The following is a 19,357-nucleotide window of genomic DNA, read 5'->3' as shown; positions in this document are numbered from 1 at the left end:
TATATACATACAACCACAGCATGAGTTTATACAGCAACAGTAAATTCAACCTATAACTTGTTACAACATTAAAGTGTGTTTTTATTTAGTTTTTGTTCCATATATATAAATATATTTACTATATTTCATTTGTCATCTTTTGTCTTTGTATTGCTGCACAATATTATTAACATCACATTTAAATGATAAAAAGTATTTCAGTGAAGCTTCATCAAACCAACATCAAGTGATTTTAAAGCTTTAATCTGTGAAAAACTCTGTTCTTCAGGTGTGTTTGGTGATGAAGATGAATTGAAGAATATGATGAAGGGAGAATCATTCACTCTAAACTCTGATCTTACTGAAATAAAGGATGATGATGTGATTCAGTGGAAGTATGAATATTATGGAGACACTTTAATAGCTGAAATCAATAAACGGGACGACAGAATCGCTGTATATGATGATGTTATTGATGGGAGATTCAGAGACAGACTGAAGCTGAACAATCAAACTGGATCTCTGACCATCATAGACATCATAACTGAACATGCTGGACCTTATTCTCTACAGATCAACGGTGTGAGAAAGAGAAAGATCAATATTGGTTTAATTGGTGAGGTTAAACACATTTGCTTCACCTTTATTTAATGACAAAATTTTAATTAATTCATACACCATTTTGTTTATTTTTGTTTGTTTTATGATATTGTTTATTTCAAACTGCCATTTTAAAGCATAGAAAAACATTATTAATTGATTTCACAGTAATAATCTGACAAACCCTGGTTGTGTGTGTTCTGTGTGTGTTTTTTGGTATCAGGATCAGTGACGTCAGTGTCAGTGAAGGAGGGAGAATCAGTCACTCTAAACTCTGGTGATAGAGTGATTGAGTGGAGGTTTGGAACTAGTTGGTGGTCTAAAACTTTAATAGCTGAAATCAATAAACGGCCCGACAGAATCGCTGTATATGATGATGTTCTTGATGGGAGATTCAGAGACAAACTGAAGCTGAACAAACAAACTGGATCTCTGACCATCACAAACATCACAAATGAACATGCTGGAGTTTATTTCCGAGACCTGTATGGTTCGATCAGTGATGTCTATCTTGCTGTCTTTGGTAGGTTAAATATTTGTTTTACCATTTTATGTTTTAATCAATCAAAACATTATTAATCCAAACACCATTTTGCTTCATTTCTGTTTTTAGGGCCCAAGCCCTGAAAGGGCGAAGGCCCTATTGTTTTCGTTAAGATTATTCTTTATTATTATTTTTTTTCCGACTTTTGGGCACTTTTGGGGCCCTTAACATGCTTGAAAACTATTGAAACTTTGCACACAGGCCATCGCGGCCATCAGGGCCGGGCTGAAGCTGGTACCCGGGCGTGGCAGGGGGGCTCAAAAGCGCCCCCTTGAACGGGGTCCAAAAACTTGGTCCATATATCAAACGTGCTTGCATGAATTAATATGAAACTCGGTACACATATAGATCTCATCGGGCCGAACATCTTCCACCCTCTATGTTATTAGCTCCGCCCAACAGGAAGTCAGCTATTATGGGTTGTTTGAAAAACGCATCCTCTGGAAATTTAAATACTCCTCCTAGAGAATTCATCCGATCGCCACCAAACTCGGTCAAGACATTGAGGATGCTAAATTGCTTTTTGATATCTCAAACGGTTTGGCCGTGGCGAGGAAACGAATTTATGGCGAGAACAGAGAAACAGGAAGTGTGTTATAACTTCAGCATACATTGACTGATCTTGATAAAACTTCAGCAGTATGTTCGTTGTAAGAGGCCGATCACATGGATGTGACTATTGTGAGTCAAAGTTTTAGCGCCACCAACTGGCAGTAGGAATTGTGCCACTTTCAAAATGCTTTGAAATCACCCTCTTATTTTTACCCGATTTGCTTCAAACTCTATGTGTATAATGTAAATACAAGGTAGATGTAGACCTGTGAAAGGATTCTTGATATCTTAGATACTGTTGCCGTGGCAACGCATCAAACTTTAATATTCTTTTCAGATGCTTTTGAGACTTGAAATTGGATGAAACTCAACAGACACATCACATTTATTAGCCAGTAGACATGTGAAAAGTTTCAGAAACGGGCGAGGTGAGAGGCTCAGTAGCGCCACCTTATGACAAACGTGTTAGTGTTAGTTTTATCTACAGCAACAAAACTTGGTATGTATATTGTTTTTATCAAGCCGGACAACTTTCTAATTTACAGTCATCAGCTTCGACCAACAGGAAGGCTCAACAGCGCCCCCTTGAACGGGGTTGAAAACTTGGTCCATATATCAAACACGCTTGCATGAATTAATATGAAACTCGGTACACATATAGATCTCATCGGGCCAAACAACTTTCCCTTGGTCAAGTTTTATGCCAGCCCAACAGGAAGTCAGCTATTATGTTTTTTTTGGAAAACGCTTGCTGTGGAATTTGAAATACTCCTCCTAGAGAATTCATCCAATCCCCACCAAACTCGGTGTGCATAAAGTCAAGACATTGAGGATGCTAAATTGCGGACGGATTTTTGATATCTCGAACGGTTTGACCGTGGCGAGGAAACGAATTTATGGTGAGAAAAGAGAAACACGAAGTGTGTTATAACTTCTGCATACGTTAACTGATTTTGATGAAACTTAAGCAGTGTGTTTTGTGAGTCAAAGTTATAGTGCCACCAACTGGCAGCAGGAAGTGTGTCACTTTCAAAATGCTTTTGACAAAAGTGGCAGGGTTAGTTTTACCTACAGTTAAAAAAAATCTGTACATATATTGGTCTCATCGAGCCGGACAACTTTCTAATTTACTGTCATTAGCTCCGACCAACAGGAAGTCAGATATTTTTGTTTGAATGTGAATTTATTTGCAAAATCAGCCTCTGAATTTTTACCCACTCCTCTTAAGTGGTTTATTTTATTCCCACCAAACTTTTTCAACATGATGAAAATACATTAAAGATACTAAATTGTGAACCGATAATAAATATCTCAAACGGTTTTGCTATGGCGAGGGATTAATGTCAAAAAAGGAAAAACTAAAAGCCTCATATCTTCTAAAAATGTAATTATACACCATTTATATCTATATAAAATTATAGAAATATCAGAATTAAACCCATTTTATTCTTTTTTTTCAATTTAAGAATTATGTTTAAGTTTAAAAACAGTATTAGTTAAAAAAAAATCGAGTCATATATAGGGCTATACTGCCCTCTTGTGTTTAAAATCAGGTAGGCCTATTGTATCTATATAAAAATATACTAGGTATGTGACAGTGAGAATATTTTACCACTGGGTTAATCAACGTGTGACACCGCTGGGGGCTTTTGAATCGCTAAAACGAAAGTAAAATATGTTCGTCCGCACTGACATTGATAATGGTGCGGAGCAGAGCGAGGGTTTTCAATGAATTCCTATGGAAGTAGGAATGAACTAAAAAAAGTTAGCTCTTCTCTGCTCATTCCTCGCCGTGGACGCGCACCGTTATGAATGCCTGTGCAGCCGTGAGCATTTTAGTTTAATTTTAAAATTAGTGCCATTTCGGGGGCGGATTGCTTGAATTTATTTTACAAAAGCACAATGTTGTGTTTTATTGCGACTGTACACAAATATAAGTTAACACTTTGCAGTTTGATTGTCGTCCTGTATGAACAATATGACGGAGTATGTTTTTATGTGTCCACTGTTCAATCGCGCCCGCGCCAAACACACACACACATTCCAGCATTGCAATCTTGATATCGCAGCCTGTTCATTATAGCCTTAATAAAATATAATAATAAAATAGTCAACCTAACATTTAAAAATTACACTGCTCTGTTTAAATAGTCAGTAGTACAATTTGTACATTCACATTAAGCACCGCACCACTGTGATGTTTCCAAGCACATTTTTGCACTTGTGAAGAGGATAATTTTTTCCGTCCATATTGGAACGTGAGTGAAGTACAAAGCCTATGATAAATAATAGTTTAGCATCCAAATACATCACAAATGTTGAAACATTTTGATTCTAATGAGAGGGTTACGTGAGCCCAACACTGCTTACTTTCGTTTTTATTTTTACAATAAATTTAATGCATTTGTTGTGGAATATTTTGAGTGTATCATAAAATCAGAATAAAGTCAGTCAAGTAATATTTTCTGTCTTTTATATATATATATATATATATATATATATATATATATATATATATATATATATATATATATTTAAATATATTTAAATATTTAAATATATATATACACTCACCTAAAGGATTATTAGGAACACCATACTAATACTGTGTTTGACCCCCTTTCGCCTTCAGAACTGCCTTAATTCTACGTGGCATTGATTCAACAAGGTGCTGAAAGCATTCTTTAGAAATGTTGGCCCATATTGATAGGATAGCATCTTTCAGTTGATGGAGATTTGTGGGATGCACATCCAGGGCACGAAGCTCCCGTTCCACCACATCCCAAAGATGCTCTATTGGGTTGAGATCTGGTGACTGTGGGGGCCATTTTAGTACAGTGAACTCATTGTCATGTTCAAGAAACCAGTTTTAAGTGATTCGAGCTTTGTGACATGGTGCATTTTCCTGCTGGAAGTAGCCATCAGAGGATGGGTACATGGTGGTCATAAAGGGATGGACATGGTCAGAAACAATGCTCAGGTTGGCCGTGGCATTTAAACGATGCCCAATTGGCACTAAGGGGCCTATAGTGTGCCAAGAAAACATCCCCCACACCATTACACCACCACGACCAGCCTGCACAGTGGTAACAAGGCATGATGGATCCATGTTCTCATTCTGTTTACGCCAAATTCTGACTCTACAATCTGAATGTCTCAACAGAAATCGAGACTCATCAGACCAGGCAATATTTTTCCAGTCTTCAACTGTCCAATTTTGGTGAGCTTGTGCAAATTGTAGCCTCTTTTTCCTATTTGTAGTGGAGATGAGTGGTACCCAGTGGGGTCTTCTGCTGTTGTAGCCCATCCGCCTCAAGGTTGTGCGTGTTGTGGCTTCACAAATGCTTTGCTGCATACCTCGGTTGTAACGAGTGGTTATTTCAGTCAAAGTTGCTCTTCTATCAGCTTGAATCAGTCGGCCCATTCTCCTCTGACCTCTAGCATCAACAAGGCATTTTCGCCCACAGGACTGCCGCATACTGGATGTTTTTCCCTTTTTACACCATTCTTTGTAAACCCTAGAAATGGTTGTGCGTGAAAATCCCAGTAACTGAGCAGATTGTGAAATACTCAGACCAGCCCGTCTGGCACCAACAACCATGCCACGCTCAAAATTGCTTAAATCACCTTTCTTTCCCATTCTTACATTCAGTTTGGAGTTCAGGAGATTGTCTTGACCAGGACCACACCCCTAAATGCATTGAAGCAACTGCCATGTGATTAGTTGATTAGATAATTGCATTAATGAGAAATTGAACAGGTGTTCCTAATAATCCTTTAGGTGAGTGTATATATATATAGCTGCGAGCAGCGATGAAGGGCCAAAGCAGGGCCTGTCATCGCTGCTCGCAACTATATTTTTGTTTTATTGCTAATTTGACATATCAATATCTCAGATACAAACTCTGTTTCTGTTTGTTGATACAGTTGAAATATCAGTGAAGGAGGGAGAATCACTCACTGTAAACTCTAATCTCACTGAAATAAAGGATTATGAATGGATTCGGTGGATGTTTGGAAATGAAAATATTTTAATAGCTGAAATTAATGTAAAGGACGACAGAATCACTGTATATGATGATTATCTTGGGAGATTCAGAGACAGACTGAAGCTGGACAATCAAACTGGATCTCTGACCATCACAAACATCACAACTGAACATGCTGGAGATTATAAACTAAAGATCAAAAATATGAGAGAGTTTGGGCTTTCAGAAAGTTTCTCATTAAAAGCTTTCAGAGTTTCTGTCTCTGGTGAGTAGAGATCATTTCTCATGTCCTTCAAATATTCTTGTTTTATTACCAATTATTTACATTATTTATTAATTGTTGAATCATTTTTATAATTTGAGATGATAGATCATATAAACACTGACTCAACACACTGACTGAACCGAAAGAAGATTGTTGATTAGAGATGTTCTTATTTATCATTTTTCTGTCATGTTTTCCAGCTCGTCTGCCTGTTCCTGTCATCAGCAGAGACTGTTCTTCATCTTCATCATCATCATCATGTTCATTGGTGTGTTCAGCTGTGAATGTGGGTCATGTGACTCTCTCCTGGTACAAAGGAAACAGTTTATTGTCCAGCATCAGTGTGTCTGATCTCAGCATCAGTCTCTCTCTCCCTCTGGAAGTGGAATATCAGGATAAAAACTCCTACATCTGTGTGCTGAACAATCCCATCAGCAACCAGACTCAACATCTCAACATCACTCAACTCTGTCACACATGTTCAGGTACGGCTGATATTAGTTGATGTCAGCGCTGATATTAGCGTTTATGAACTGATCTGATCTCAGTTTGATGCTTTTATTCCTCAGACTCTGTCCACTGTTGTGGTCCTACTGAAGCTGTGATCCGATTGGTCCTCTCTGCTCTGGTGGGCGTGGCTACTGTCATTCTTCTGGTTTATGACAGATCCAGAAGAGCTGAACGAGATCAAGCACATATTCACACATCAGAAACCTAATGGTGTCATTTCTCATATTACTATTTTTTATATATAGCTTGTGAGATTTACTTATTTCTGGCTTTATATGTTCATCTTTTTCAGGAAGTATTGAAATCTAAAGTAGAACGCTAAAATTTAAAGGTTCTTCAAGTGTGTTTTTTGTTCTTCTAATCTTTTTGTCATAATAAATACTGATGATTGTTTAGCTTGTGCTCTCTCTCTCAGCAATATATTTTTAAAAATCCAATTCGAAAGGCTTTACATTTTTATGTATAAACTTTACACCGTAAACCAGAATAAGCTGGCAAAACTTAAATCAGTTGCCTCACTTTTTAAGTTAAGAAATTTAAAGTTTAAGTAAACAGAACAGTCAGATTTTTATTTTGTACTCATACATTTTAATTGATCTCAACTTCAAATATTTGAGTAAGCTAATTAAAACCTGTAACTTAAAATTGTCATATAATCTCGACTTAAATAATTTTACTAGTGGAAACTTAGCTAGCTATAACTAACTGCATGGCATAACACCTGATGAATGACTACACCAGTCATTTACTACATCTGTTCTACATCTGTTCTCAAACCTAGCCACAGATTTCACTTTACTTCTGCTGTCCATGTGTATTTGCTTGTCTTTATCAATAAAGTTTTCTCACTCTGAAGTTCAAGAGTCTCTCCATGTTTTCTTACATTTATAATATCGGGCGCCCCCTGCAGGAATACTTTATGTAAGTAATCTGGTTCTAGCTGTGCTGCACTGTGATTGTTACGCTCAACTGTGTTCACGATCAAGTTTTCATTAAGCTGTTATTAAACGGCACCCAGAGCTACTAAACTTTTTTTTTTTTTTACTGTAAAGAAAGCAGCACTTGCTTTCCATTTTAAATATCAGTCATGTTGCTCACTTTCTTCATTCCAGGTGGCTCATGTTATTATGAAATGTTTTGCCACCCCAGACAGCAACATAGTGTTGGCCCAGATCCGGCCCACATCCGGTACATGCGGATTCAACGCTTCCCAGATGTGGGCCAGATGTGGGCCGACACTATGTTGCTGTCTGGGATTGGAATGACCAGGTTAAGATAACAGAAAAGCCCACTTTGCTCTTGTGCACTGACTCGTTCGTTAAACTAAATAGCCAATCAGAGTGATTTCTCATCTCTATTCAACATGCTCAATTGGTGCAAAACCCGAAAAAACAAGGAGGTCTGAAACGGTGCAGATGGATCAGAACACACTGTAAAAACTGAAAAAAAGTCATAAATTCATTAATCTAATCAAATACATTTAAAATGACTGTATCTAAGGCTTCGTCTACATTAAACCGGATACATTTGAAAACTGGGTTTTTGTTTAAAACACTCTCTTGTCCACACTAGTGTTTCAGACGTTTCAGTGTGGACGAGAAACTTTTGGAAAACGGCTGAAATGCCAAATTCTGATACAGACGGAAAAATAAATAATAAAGTTATCGCTCAATTCTTCTGACAGGATCATTTTATTTAGCTAAAGATCTCAGCATTCACTGATCGTCCAGGTCGCTCTCACTCACTCATTTGCTCAGCGAGTTACTCTGGCGTCGAGTAATGATGCTCATTAAATATGCCCTTGTATCCGAGCTGCACCAATCACATCGGGTTATCTGATATAGGCGGGCCAGAGGCGAGATGACGACAGCGCTGCGACGTCGAAGTCATTAGTAAACATTGCAAGATGGCTATGGATGAACACCAGTTGTTTGAAACGGCTTTGGCCGCTACAATGAACGAGTTAGACTTGGCTTTTTATCTAAAAGTGGAACAGAAGACGCCGCTCGAATCCTTCCTTTGCAAGAAGGAAACGTTTTTGCTGTTTTGCCGACCGGATACGGTGAGAGTCTAATCTACCAGTTAGCTCCGCTGGTAGCTAAGCGTATGGGGCTTGTTGTGATTGGTCGTAGTGTTATCCAATTGCGTGCAGTGAGATTTCAAATGCATGCTTGGTGCCGCCCCTCGAGCTGGCCGATTTTCATTAGTCGATGCCAGACCATTAATCTTTCAGATTTAGGTCTGGATTTCCAGGCTACCGCAGGACAGCAGATGCGAGTGAATTTATGTCATGTTTGCAGGACTGTGATATGAAGAGTGTGCAAAGTAACATATTTTAGCAACTGTGTGAAAGTGAATCGCACATAACAGGCCCAATACCGGTATAAACATGAACATCTATTGGTACAATGCATCACATGACTAAAATTACATCATCTTTTTTAAATACCTCCAGTTTCACAGTCGACATTACAACGCGGAAACAGCGTTTTCAAATTTATCCACTTTGGAGAGCGTTTTCAAAAAGCTTTGTTTTTATTAATAAAAACGGCGTCTCAGTGTGACAGAAGACCAACACGGAGAGAAAAAGATATTAGTGTGGACAAGGCCTGAGAAAGAGGAATTAAAAACCAACCGGACGTTTTTTCTTTAAAAGAAACCTAGAAAACTAACTTTTATGAAAACGACCATCTTCATAAATTTGAATGAGAACAACACTTGACAATACTTATTACCTCTAAACATAATTTACTCACACATCATTCTTTTCTTTTTTTTTTTGTGATCAATTATTTATTTATTTTCTTACACAATGGAGAGGAAACACCTTCACAATATAAAGAGAAGACCTTAGACTGATTACATCATCATTGAAAATAAAACAGAGCGCAATTAAAGTATTGCTTATTCTGGTGTCTGTTTCTCTTCCCCTCTCCATATCCTACCCATCCCAAGCCCACCCTCCAACCCCTAACAAGATTCGCTCAAGGTATTGAACAATTAATAACAACAACGGAAAAAAAAAAAAAGGGAAGGGGGGAACACACACGCACACACACACACACACACACCTCTCAGCCCTTTTCCATTACCACCCATCCATCCTTCCTCCATTACTATGATATCCACACAGAGATCCACATAACATCACAGTACACAGAGCAGGATTTTGGACATTGCATATATCAAATAAATATATCATAATTGAAAGTATCAAGCACGTCCTAAACTCACACATCATTCTTAAACTACTTAAGACTGTGTCCTCAAGCCAATCACCATGAACACAGACGGGTTTCTGAAACACAACATCAAAAAGTATCTGGATATTAGCACTGGAATCCTGATTTATTTGCAGGTCCGGACGGCGTCGCAGATCTTGTGTGGATCTGGATGCGTTAGTATTGACTATAAATAGTAGGTTTTACATATTGTCTGTTTGCAGCCTTTAGCTGATCCTTCACTGGAAACCAAAAGTAACTCAATCCCGCCAAACGGTTTGCACCGGGAACAATACTAGTCGACACCATTATGACAAAGTTTTTTAAGAAGTATTTCCTACTAAAGCAAGGCAGTATTTGACTGTTAAAGTCCCACTGAAGTGCCTTGAAACACACAGCGTTATTCAGTGTGTTGATGTAATTTCCACTGAAACAGGAAGAGAGGGCGGGGCATATGAAGAAGCTCCTCCCCATTTTTTAAAATAGCGAATAGTGTTTAGTTTATATCACAGCTTCAGTTTATAAACCAGACTTCATTCGCCCCGATACATAAACATAATTACATAAACATAATGTAATTTGTCCCCGAACATAATTACACTGTCTGAATCGTAATTTATCATGTTATGGGTCAGTTCATTTCTGTGGAAAATTATGTCATTGAGGAAGTTGAGGTGCACTGGAGCTCAAAGTGACAAAGTTCAGAGCGTGAAATAATGAGCTAATAAAGAGCTAGATGGTCACATGCATTAACACTTAAGCATGTGGTTATTTTAGATGTTGGTGGAGTTTCACTTTATTTCACTACAGAGCAGCTTCACATCAGCTCATCTGCTTCACAAAGCGCTGAAGATGTTTCACACTGTTTTCTTCTGTCTGTGGTTCTGGCGTCTGGATGGTGAGTTTTAAATATGACTTTGGTTGTTTCTCTTCTGGTACCATGTAATAAATTACAGGTTAAATTAGACAGAGAGGATTTAACATTCACTGTTATTCTCATATAGAAATAATTGAGCTGTGATTTTACTGTGAGATCAAGTTTGAATTCAGGTCTAAACTCAGTTATTAGCGTAGGCAGAAATAGCGGGGGTCAGGGCCCGATCTCAGGGTTTCCCCCTAAACATATCAGTAAAAACCAAGCTGTGTATTGGAAATAATATAATAATATATACTCAAATAACTGTGTAAATAGTAATACAATACAAACGCAAATGAGGTAAAACAAAAAGTTCAGAAACATTGAGTCCTCACTCCCTTCCCTCACAGTGCTTTGATTAGCAGACAAACATAATGATTCATGAGTGACGGGTTTTTAGCGCGATAAGAAATCAGATTTTGAACGTGTTTATTGTGCAATTTATACACGAAAATTAGTTTTTGCGTGCATATGATACGCACTTTCCCAGCAAACACAGAACGTTTGCACAACGTACCCAACTTTCTAACAACATTTTAACAACATGGCCAAAAGGTTGCTATAAATACGTTGTGTGGTGAAGGTTTTTACAGCGTTGTCACAATGTTGACATTAAACCACCATTCAGGGCCATTGCTTAAGGTTGTGCAAACCATGTCTTGACCACCACTGGACGATATGTACTCGTCACTGCCCTGAAGCGCGGAAATCAGCCTTTTATATTTCAACCGCCCGTTGGGCTCATTGTGTCTCGCTCTTCATCGAGCAATCCATACGTGAGTATTGCGTTTTATTTACCTCAGCTAAATAAAATACGTAATTATTCAAACACAACCTACAACTTCATTTTCTAATGTGACTAATGTAGCCTCGCTCGCACTGTTTAGTTTTTCATTTCATTTGTCTGCTATTTAGTCTCATTCGTTTCTTTGCTCCTCTGGATTTGTGGATGTTTCCTGGACTGATTCCGGTTACCGAACTTTATCATCCGGCTCTCGACTGCTGTCTGCCATGCACAGAACCGGTTTTGTTCATTAAATGTTCTGATCTTTTTATGTTTTATTTATTATACTTTATAAATTATAAATTTGTATATTAATTTATTTATTTATTTTTATTTTTTACAAATGTATGACTTTTGGAAGTGCAATTTGATTACCACATATGCAGTTAGTTTTAATAAAGTTGAATTAACGTGTAACCTTCTGTAATTTTTACTCTTCAAAGTGTACACTTGCTGTTGATTATAATTAAGCTAATTTACTGATAGCCCCATTAAATAATAATAAGGATAAACAATATTTAAAAAAATGATATAATTATCCAACATCTGTCTAATTAAAATGAACCTCAGAACATAAAATGCTAAATGGGGGATATCTATAGGCCTATCTAGCATAAAACCAAAAAATTGTCAGAACGTCATTGTTACTGCCACATTTTCGTTTCTATTCATTTTCTGTATTTTTATTATTATTATTACCGTTGAGTGCCATCAGGGGGCGCTGTAGCTTAAGAGTGAGCTTTGTATGCAGAGAAGAGTTTAATTTCCGCAGAAGAAGCGATCTCTCAAGAGAAAGAAAGATGCATGACTAAAGCGTGGTCACTAAGCTAAGTTTAAGAGAAATAAGATAAACAAAAAGAAGAAGAAAAAGACTAAAACTAATTCCTCTCTCGGTACTCAGCCAACGAGGTATGTTTTGTATGTTGTATTTGTCAAAATAGTTTTATCTGTCAAATTTCTTTCTTTTAGCTAATTATTGTTTGTTCTGTGCTTTTAGTTTTCACGGTGTGTTTATGATCCTGATCAAGCTGGATTCAATAAATCCATCAGTATGAGAAAGCCACTTGTGTCTGTTGGTACCTGGAGGAATTACAGTGAAAACTCGAACTGATCTGCACGCGGGTGGAGGCGAGGCGGCATGATCAAAGGAGCAGCAGTCTTGCCACAGCGTGATCGGCACGTGCACAGAGCGGGGAGCGCGCACGGGACCAAAGCACACGATTTGAAGAGCAACACCTTAAGATAAGGCCATAAGAAGTGTGGACACTCATAAGTTAAGGGTTTGTCTAAACAAGGAAAACAAAACACAAGTTTAAGGTTGATTAATCAAACAGTGAAAAGTGAAAGTAACGTTTTGCTATTCCTAGTTTTTGTTTATTAAGCCACAGTGTAAGTTCTAAAGCACCTAAGTTTAAGCATCAGTACATTTGTTTTATTGCGCTATTTGTAACAGTAATGTGAATTCTGTATTTCATGTGAACAGTTTAAATGTGAATAACTCTTATTTGAATACGTTTTGGGTATATTTAAGTTGAGAGTAATTTAAGTTACATTCATATTACTGAATTAAGATTCAGTGTTACATTTTTATTTTATTCTGCCTTTATATTTGAACTTCCTGCAGTACAGGGGTGACTTTTAGTTAACGTAAACGTTTTGCTGTTTAGTGACAAGTGACGAGACGTTAAAATGACTGATCCAAATACACCACTAATTAGTGCAGACCCCCAGAGGCAGTCTGAAGAAACCCAATGTACTGATCTTAGTGAGCAGCAAGAATCAGTACAACTTAGAAGAAGTCAGAGAGTGAAAACACTCACAGAAAAGGGAAGAGAAATGCAGGATGAGAGGATTAAAGGACTCCAGCAAAGATTTAACTACAACTATGAAAAGTGGAGAACACGTGCAAAAGCATCCAAGCTACCCCTCTCTCAAACAGGACCCTTGAATAAAGACATACTTGAAGATATTACTGGTGATGTTAGAGGTCTTTGTGCAGATGTCACGAAAGTTTATGAAGAGTTACGTAAGCTCACCCCACCGGATCAGGAGTCACGTCGCAGAGTAGATCTGTGTGTGGAGATCTCAGGTTTCCTTGTGAATAAAGCAACCAGCCGATTGGAAGGAAAAGAGGAACAAGATTGGCCGGAAGCAGGCTCCCTCTTTCAAACTTCAAGCAGTAAGTCAAGCTCCTTCCACATCACTAAGAACTTATCTGAGCATTCACATAGATCCTCTGTAAAACATCAAGAAGCCGCAGCAGAAGCAGCAGCGAGTCAAGCTGTTCTCAAAATATTAGAAGAACAAGAAATGGAACAGCAAGAGATAGAAAGACTAGAAGCTGAAGTCAGGAAAAAAGCAGTAGAACAAGAAACATTGATTAGACAAAAGCGCTTAGAAAGAGAGGCAGAAGAAATTAGACTAAGAATGCAGAGAGAAGCAGATGAAGCAAAGTTTAAGGCTCAACAAGAAGCAGAGTATGCAGCTCTGCAGAGAACACTTGATGAAAAGAAAAGAAAAGTACTGCACCTGGAAAAGGTCAAAGATCTAAAGGCAGCACAAGCAAGGATTCAGGTTTATGACCAAATGAGTGCAGCAGAAGCACAAAAGATCGATGTAACAAAGATTAACACAGAAATGAAAGACGCTGAACATGTAAGCTTCCCATCTCTGCTTGAACAAGTCATACCCCAAGCTGCAGCCACTCCTATAAGTGATGGTACATCAGATCTTGTTAAAGTGCTAGCAAGTGCACTAAGTGCTAGCCGTATCCCTATTCCAGAACCTACTGTGTTTTCTGGGGATCTCTTAAGTTACAGTGACTGGAAACTGTCATTTCAAACGCTGATAGACCAAAAAAATATCCCGGACAAGGAGAAAATATTCTACCTTCGGAGATATGTGAGTGGACCAGCTAAGAGAGCGGTTGAAGGATACTTCCTGCTTGGAACTGAATCTGCATATGCTGCTGCATGGAAGATTCTGGATGAAAGATATGGAAATCCATTCACAATCGCAAAAGCCTTTAGAGACAAACTGCATGCATGGCCCAAAATGACCTCAAGGGACAGTTTTGAACTAAGAGACTTTGCAGATTTCTTGCGCAGTTGTGAAGCTGCAACAGCTCACATCAAGTCATTAGAGATCTTGAATGACTGCAATGAGAACCGAAAGATACTTTCCAAACTTCCAGACTGGCTTGCTGCTAGTTGGAACCGCAAGGTTATTGAAATTGAAGAACAAACAAATCAGTTTCCCACTTTCAGCCAGTTTGTTGAGTTTCTAACGAGAGAAGCTAAGATTGCCTGTAATCCTGTTACATCTTTACAGTCACTAAAACAATGTGAGCCTAACAAATCAGACAAACCGAAACTTACAAAACAGAAAGAAATTGGAGTTAAAACACTGATGACGACTTCACAAGAAAAGATACAACTGGTATGTGTATTCTGTAAGAAACCTAAGCACAGTTTACACAAATGCAGAAGTTTTCTGGAAAAGGCTGTGTCAGACAGAGTCAGCTTTATTAAGTCAGAAAGGCTATGTTTTGGTTGTCTCAAACCAGGCCATCATTCGAAGAGCTGTACCAACCGCAATATTTGTGAAAGGTGCAGTAAAGGGCATCCGACTTGTCTTCATGAAGATAGAGTTAAGGACAAAGAAGAACAAAGGCAACCACTAGCTAATCCAAATTCAAGTAACGAAAGGTCAAGTCAAATCGACCGAGCTCAAGAACAAGTTACAGCCATGGCTACGACTAACCGAGTCGCAAGTCAAGAAAATAACACACAGACAGCTGCAATCATTCCTGTGTGGCTTTCATCTTCTACAAAACCCAAAGAAGTTCTTGTGTATGCCTTACTGGATTCGCAAAGCGATACAACCTTTGTTCTCAGTGAAGTTGCAAAGTTACTAGAGACAAACCAAGAACCTGTTAAACTAGAACTGTCTACTATGTCTTCCCAGACTACAGTTGTTCAGTCCGACAGACTTCAAGATCTTCAAGTTCGTGGCCTTAACTCAAGCAAAAGAATCACTTTACCTCCTACATACACACGAGAATTCATTCCAGCCAACAAAGCTCACATTCCAACTAATGAAACAGCTAAAGCTTGGCCACATCTGGAGCACCTTCAATCAGAAATCGCACCTTTGCAAGATTGCGAGGTAGGATTGTTGATCGGATACAACTGCTCACAAGCTCTTCTCCCGAGAGAGATTGTGTCAGGCAAGGAAGGCGAGCCATACGCTCAGCGCACCGATCTTGGTTGGAGTATAGTTGGACAAACCAATCCCTGCCTGAACTATGGAGATGCGATTGGAATTAGTCATCGCATTATTGTTAAGAAAGTCATCCCAGAGCTTAAGCCCTCTCTAAAGCTTCAGAACAAAGTCCACTATGTCAATAGGACAACAGTAAAGGACATCACCCCTTCGGACATTATCAAAGCACTTGAAGGAGACTTCTCTGAAAGAGCCATTGATGGCAACCCTGTGTCACAAGAAGATTTAAAGTTTCTCACAAAACTCAAAGAAAACATCACACAGAATGAGAGCGGCCACTATGAGATGCCACTACCGTTTCGTGACGAAAGACCCACATTACCAGACAATAGAATATGTGCAATGCATCGCCTAAAGTGTCTGGAAAGGAGATTAAAGAAAGACAAATCATACTACAATGATTACACAAACTTCATGGATGACATCATCTCAAGAGGAGATGCTGAAAGAGTCCCTGACGAAGAGTTGAATAACACTCCTGCATGGTATATCCCACATCATGGGGTCTATCACCCACACAAACCCGGAAGGATCAGAGTAGTATTTGATGCCTCGGCCAAGTACCAGGACACTTCTCTCAATGACCATCTCTTAACCGGTCCTGACCTGACAAACGCATTGGTTGGTGTTCTTTGTCGTTTCCGCAGAAGTTCTGTCGCATTCATGTGTGATATAGAGCGGATGTTTCACCAGTTCCATGTCACAAAAGAAGACCAGGATTATTTAAGGTTTCTTTGGTGGGAGAAGGGAGATTTGGAAGCATCACCATCAGTTTACCGTATGAAGGTCCATCTTTTTGGAGCAGCGTCTTCTCCAGGCTGTGCCAACTTTGGCCTAAAACACCTCGCGGCCCAAGGACAAGGTCAATTCAAAGAAAACTGCTTTCCCAAGAGGACGAACGGTGCAATAAACCCCAGGGGATCGTAAATGGAGGCGACAGTAGAAAGTACACCTCTTCTTGTAAGGGGGTTCAACTTGACTTGAACTCTGAATTTGAAAGTGTCTGAAGTGACGCACCATTCAACTCCAAGAGCTCTTTCAATGCGTGGTAAACTTAGAGACATGTCAAGGTCTTTCACTGTGGCACACTCTTCTTCTGGAATAGTGGACATAACTCTCTCACTATTACACACAAATTTGTGGAGTCTTAACTTTCCTTTGGAACAGAGCTCTCTTGAGTCTTTGATGAGCTGAATGGCTTCCCTTTCAGTAGGAACGCTTGCCAAACCGTCATCAACATAAAAGTTTCTCTGTATGAAGTGTATGGTGATTCTCCAGCAAATGTGCAAGGATAAGGTTGAGTGGGACCACGAGCTTCCAGAGCACTTAAAACCCCAGTGGGAATCCTGGATTAAAGACCTTCCAAGTTTAGCCAACATGCAGATTCAAAGATGTTTCATTCCTACAGATTTTGGTCAGGTTAAAAACTACGAGCTTCATCACTTCGCAGACGCCAGTGTCAATGGATATGGTGCTTGTACTTACCTGCGAATCATTAACCAATCAGATCAAGTCCATTGTTGCTTGGTAATGGCCAAGTCAAGAGTCACACCTACTAGTATCACAACTATCCCTCGACTCGAACTCTCAGCAGCAGTTGTTGCAGTTAGAGTCAGTGATCTACTCAGGGCAGAGCTTGAAATCCCAGACATTGCAGAGTTTTTCTGGACAGACTCCACCGTTGTTCTCGGCTACATAAATAATGATGCCAAAAGGTTTCAAGTCTTCGTAGCGAATCGGATACAAAGGATCAAGTCAAGCACAAGGCCAGAACAATGGGCGTATGTCGCATCAGAGCAGAACCCTGCAGACTACGTTTCTCGAGGCTTAACCGCAGAACAACTGAAGTCCTCTGAATGGTTTGAGGGGCCAGCATTTCTCTGGAAGAAGAACATTCCTGATAGAGATGTCAAGGTGGGAGAGATCAGGGAAAATGATCCAGAACTTCGCAAAGCCTCTGTGTATACCATCAATGCAAAGGAAGAGCAAACTATTTTCAGCAGATTTGAGAAGTTCTCAGAATGGTCCAGATTGATAAGAGCACTTGCAATCTTGAGAAGAAAGGTCAAGGAACGCAAGGGTGATATACAAAGGACCAAAGAAAGTACAACTTTGGAAGAGAGAAAACAAACAGAACTGTTTGTCATCAAAATTGTTCAAGAGAAAGCTTTCGCAGAAGAGATAAAGAGTCTAAAATCAAAGAAAACAGTTTCCAAGACCACAAATCATAAACTGTACAAACTAAGTCCGTTTCTGGACGAAGAAGGAATCCTCAGAGTGGGTGGACGTTAGGGTCAAGCTGTACTACACCCGCATGTAAAACATCCAGCCATACTTCCCAAGAACAGTCATATTTCAACTTTGCTGATCAGACATTTTCACTCGAAGGTTCAACATCAAGGTCGTGGAATGACGATGAATGAGTTGCGTGCAAATGGTTGGTGGATTCTTGGGAGCAGCCGTGCAGTTTCATCATACATCTTCAAATGTGTCAGATGTCGCAAATACAGAAGGAAAACGGAGAATCAAAGTATGGGAGATTTGCCAGTAGACCGAACGGAGCCTACCCCGCCTTTCACTTATGTCGGAATGGATTGCTTTGGACCAATATACGTCAAAGATGGACGAAAGGAGCTCAAGAGATATGGACTCATACTAACCTGTTTATGTTCACGAGCCATACATATTGAAGTAGTAGACGACCTGAGTACAGACGCATTCCTAAATGCTCTGCGAGCATTTATTGCAATAAGAGGAAATGTGCGTCAACTGAGATGTGACAGAGGAACCAATTTCATTGGTGCCCAGAGAGAACTCGCAGATCTCATGAAAGAAATGAATCAGGAGAAGGTAAAAGCACTTGGATGTGAATTTCTCATGAATTTAAGTGATCCAACAGGTCCTGAGCCATTAACGCCCAACCACATTCTCACTATGAAGTCAACCATTGTTCAACCTCCTCCAGGAGAGTTTATGAAAGAAGATTTGTATCTTCAAAAAAGATGGAGAAGAGTACAATATTTAGCCAATGAGTTTTGGATCCGTTGGAGGAAAGAATATTTGCTCAACTTGCAACCAAGACAGAAGTGGAATGTACACAGAAGGAATCTGAAGATAAATGATGTAGTGCTTCTACAAGATGACATGGCACCACGTAATGAATGGAAGCTAGCCAAAGTCACTGATGTCTATCCAGGAACTGATGACAAAGTGAGAAAGGTTCGACTTTTGGTTAGTGAAAGGACATATGACAAAAACAGTAAACTTGTGACTAAAACAGTCTCATTAGAACGACCTATTCATAAGGTTATTGTTTTGCTAGAAGCGGACTAAGAGTTTGTGTTCATTTTCATGTTCAGTTTGTCAGTCTGAATGTAAGTCATAGAAATCCCACAGTAAGAGTTGTGAGATTGGTGGGAGTGTTACTGCCACATTTTCGTTTCTATTCATTTTCTGTATTTTTATTATTATTATTACCGTTGAGTGCCATCAGGGGGCGCTGTAGCTTAAGAGTGAGCTTTGTATGCAGAGAAGAGTTTAATTTCCGCAGAAGAAGCGATATCTCAAGAGAAAGAAAGATGCATGACTAAAGCGTGGTCACTAAGCTAAGTTTAAGAGAAATAAGATAAACAAAAAGAAGAAGAAAAAGACTAAAACTAATTCCTCTCTCGGTACTCAGCCAACGAGGTATGTTTTGTATGTTGTATTTGTCA

The 19,357-nt window shown here is 39.1% G+C and overlaps 1 protein-coding gene across 1 annotated transcript in view; it reads left to right on the top strand.

Moving 5' to 3' along the window:
• Positions 1 to 19,357, top strand: part of LOC311088377 (uncharacterized protein) — a 252,493-nt gene that overhangs the window by 210,585 nt on the left and 22,551 nt on the right. The window contains exons 3-6 of the mRNA XM_084122438.1: positions 269 to 595; positions 803 to 1,102; positions 5,603 to 5,929; positions 6,130 to 6,414. Of these exons, the coding sequence (XP_083978564.1) occupies positions 269 to 595; positions 803 to 1,102; positions 5,603 to 5,929; positions 6,130 to 6,414 (1,239 nt within the window). The remainder of the gene's footprint in view (positions 1 to 268; positions 596 to 802; positions 1,103 to 5,602; positions 5,930 to 6,129; positions 6,415 to 19,357) is intronic.

This window comes from Abramis brama, assembly GCF_963993115.1.
Source record: "Abramis brama genome assembly, chromosome: 8".
Classification (NCBI taxonomy): domain Eukaryota; kingdom Metazoa; phylum Chordata; class Actinopteri; order Cypriniformes; family Leuciscidae; genus Abramis; species Abramis brama.
The sequence above is the reverse complement of the archived record's forward strand: the minus strand, read 5'-3'. Positions and strand labels throughout refer to the sequence as shown.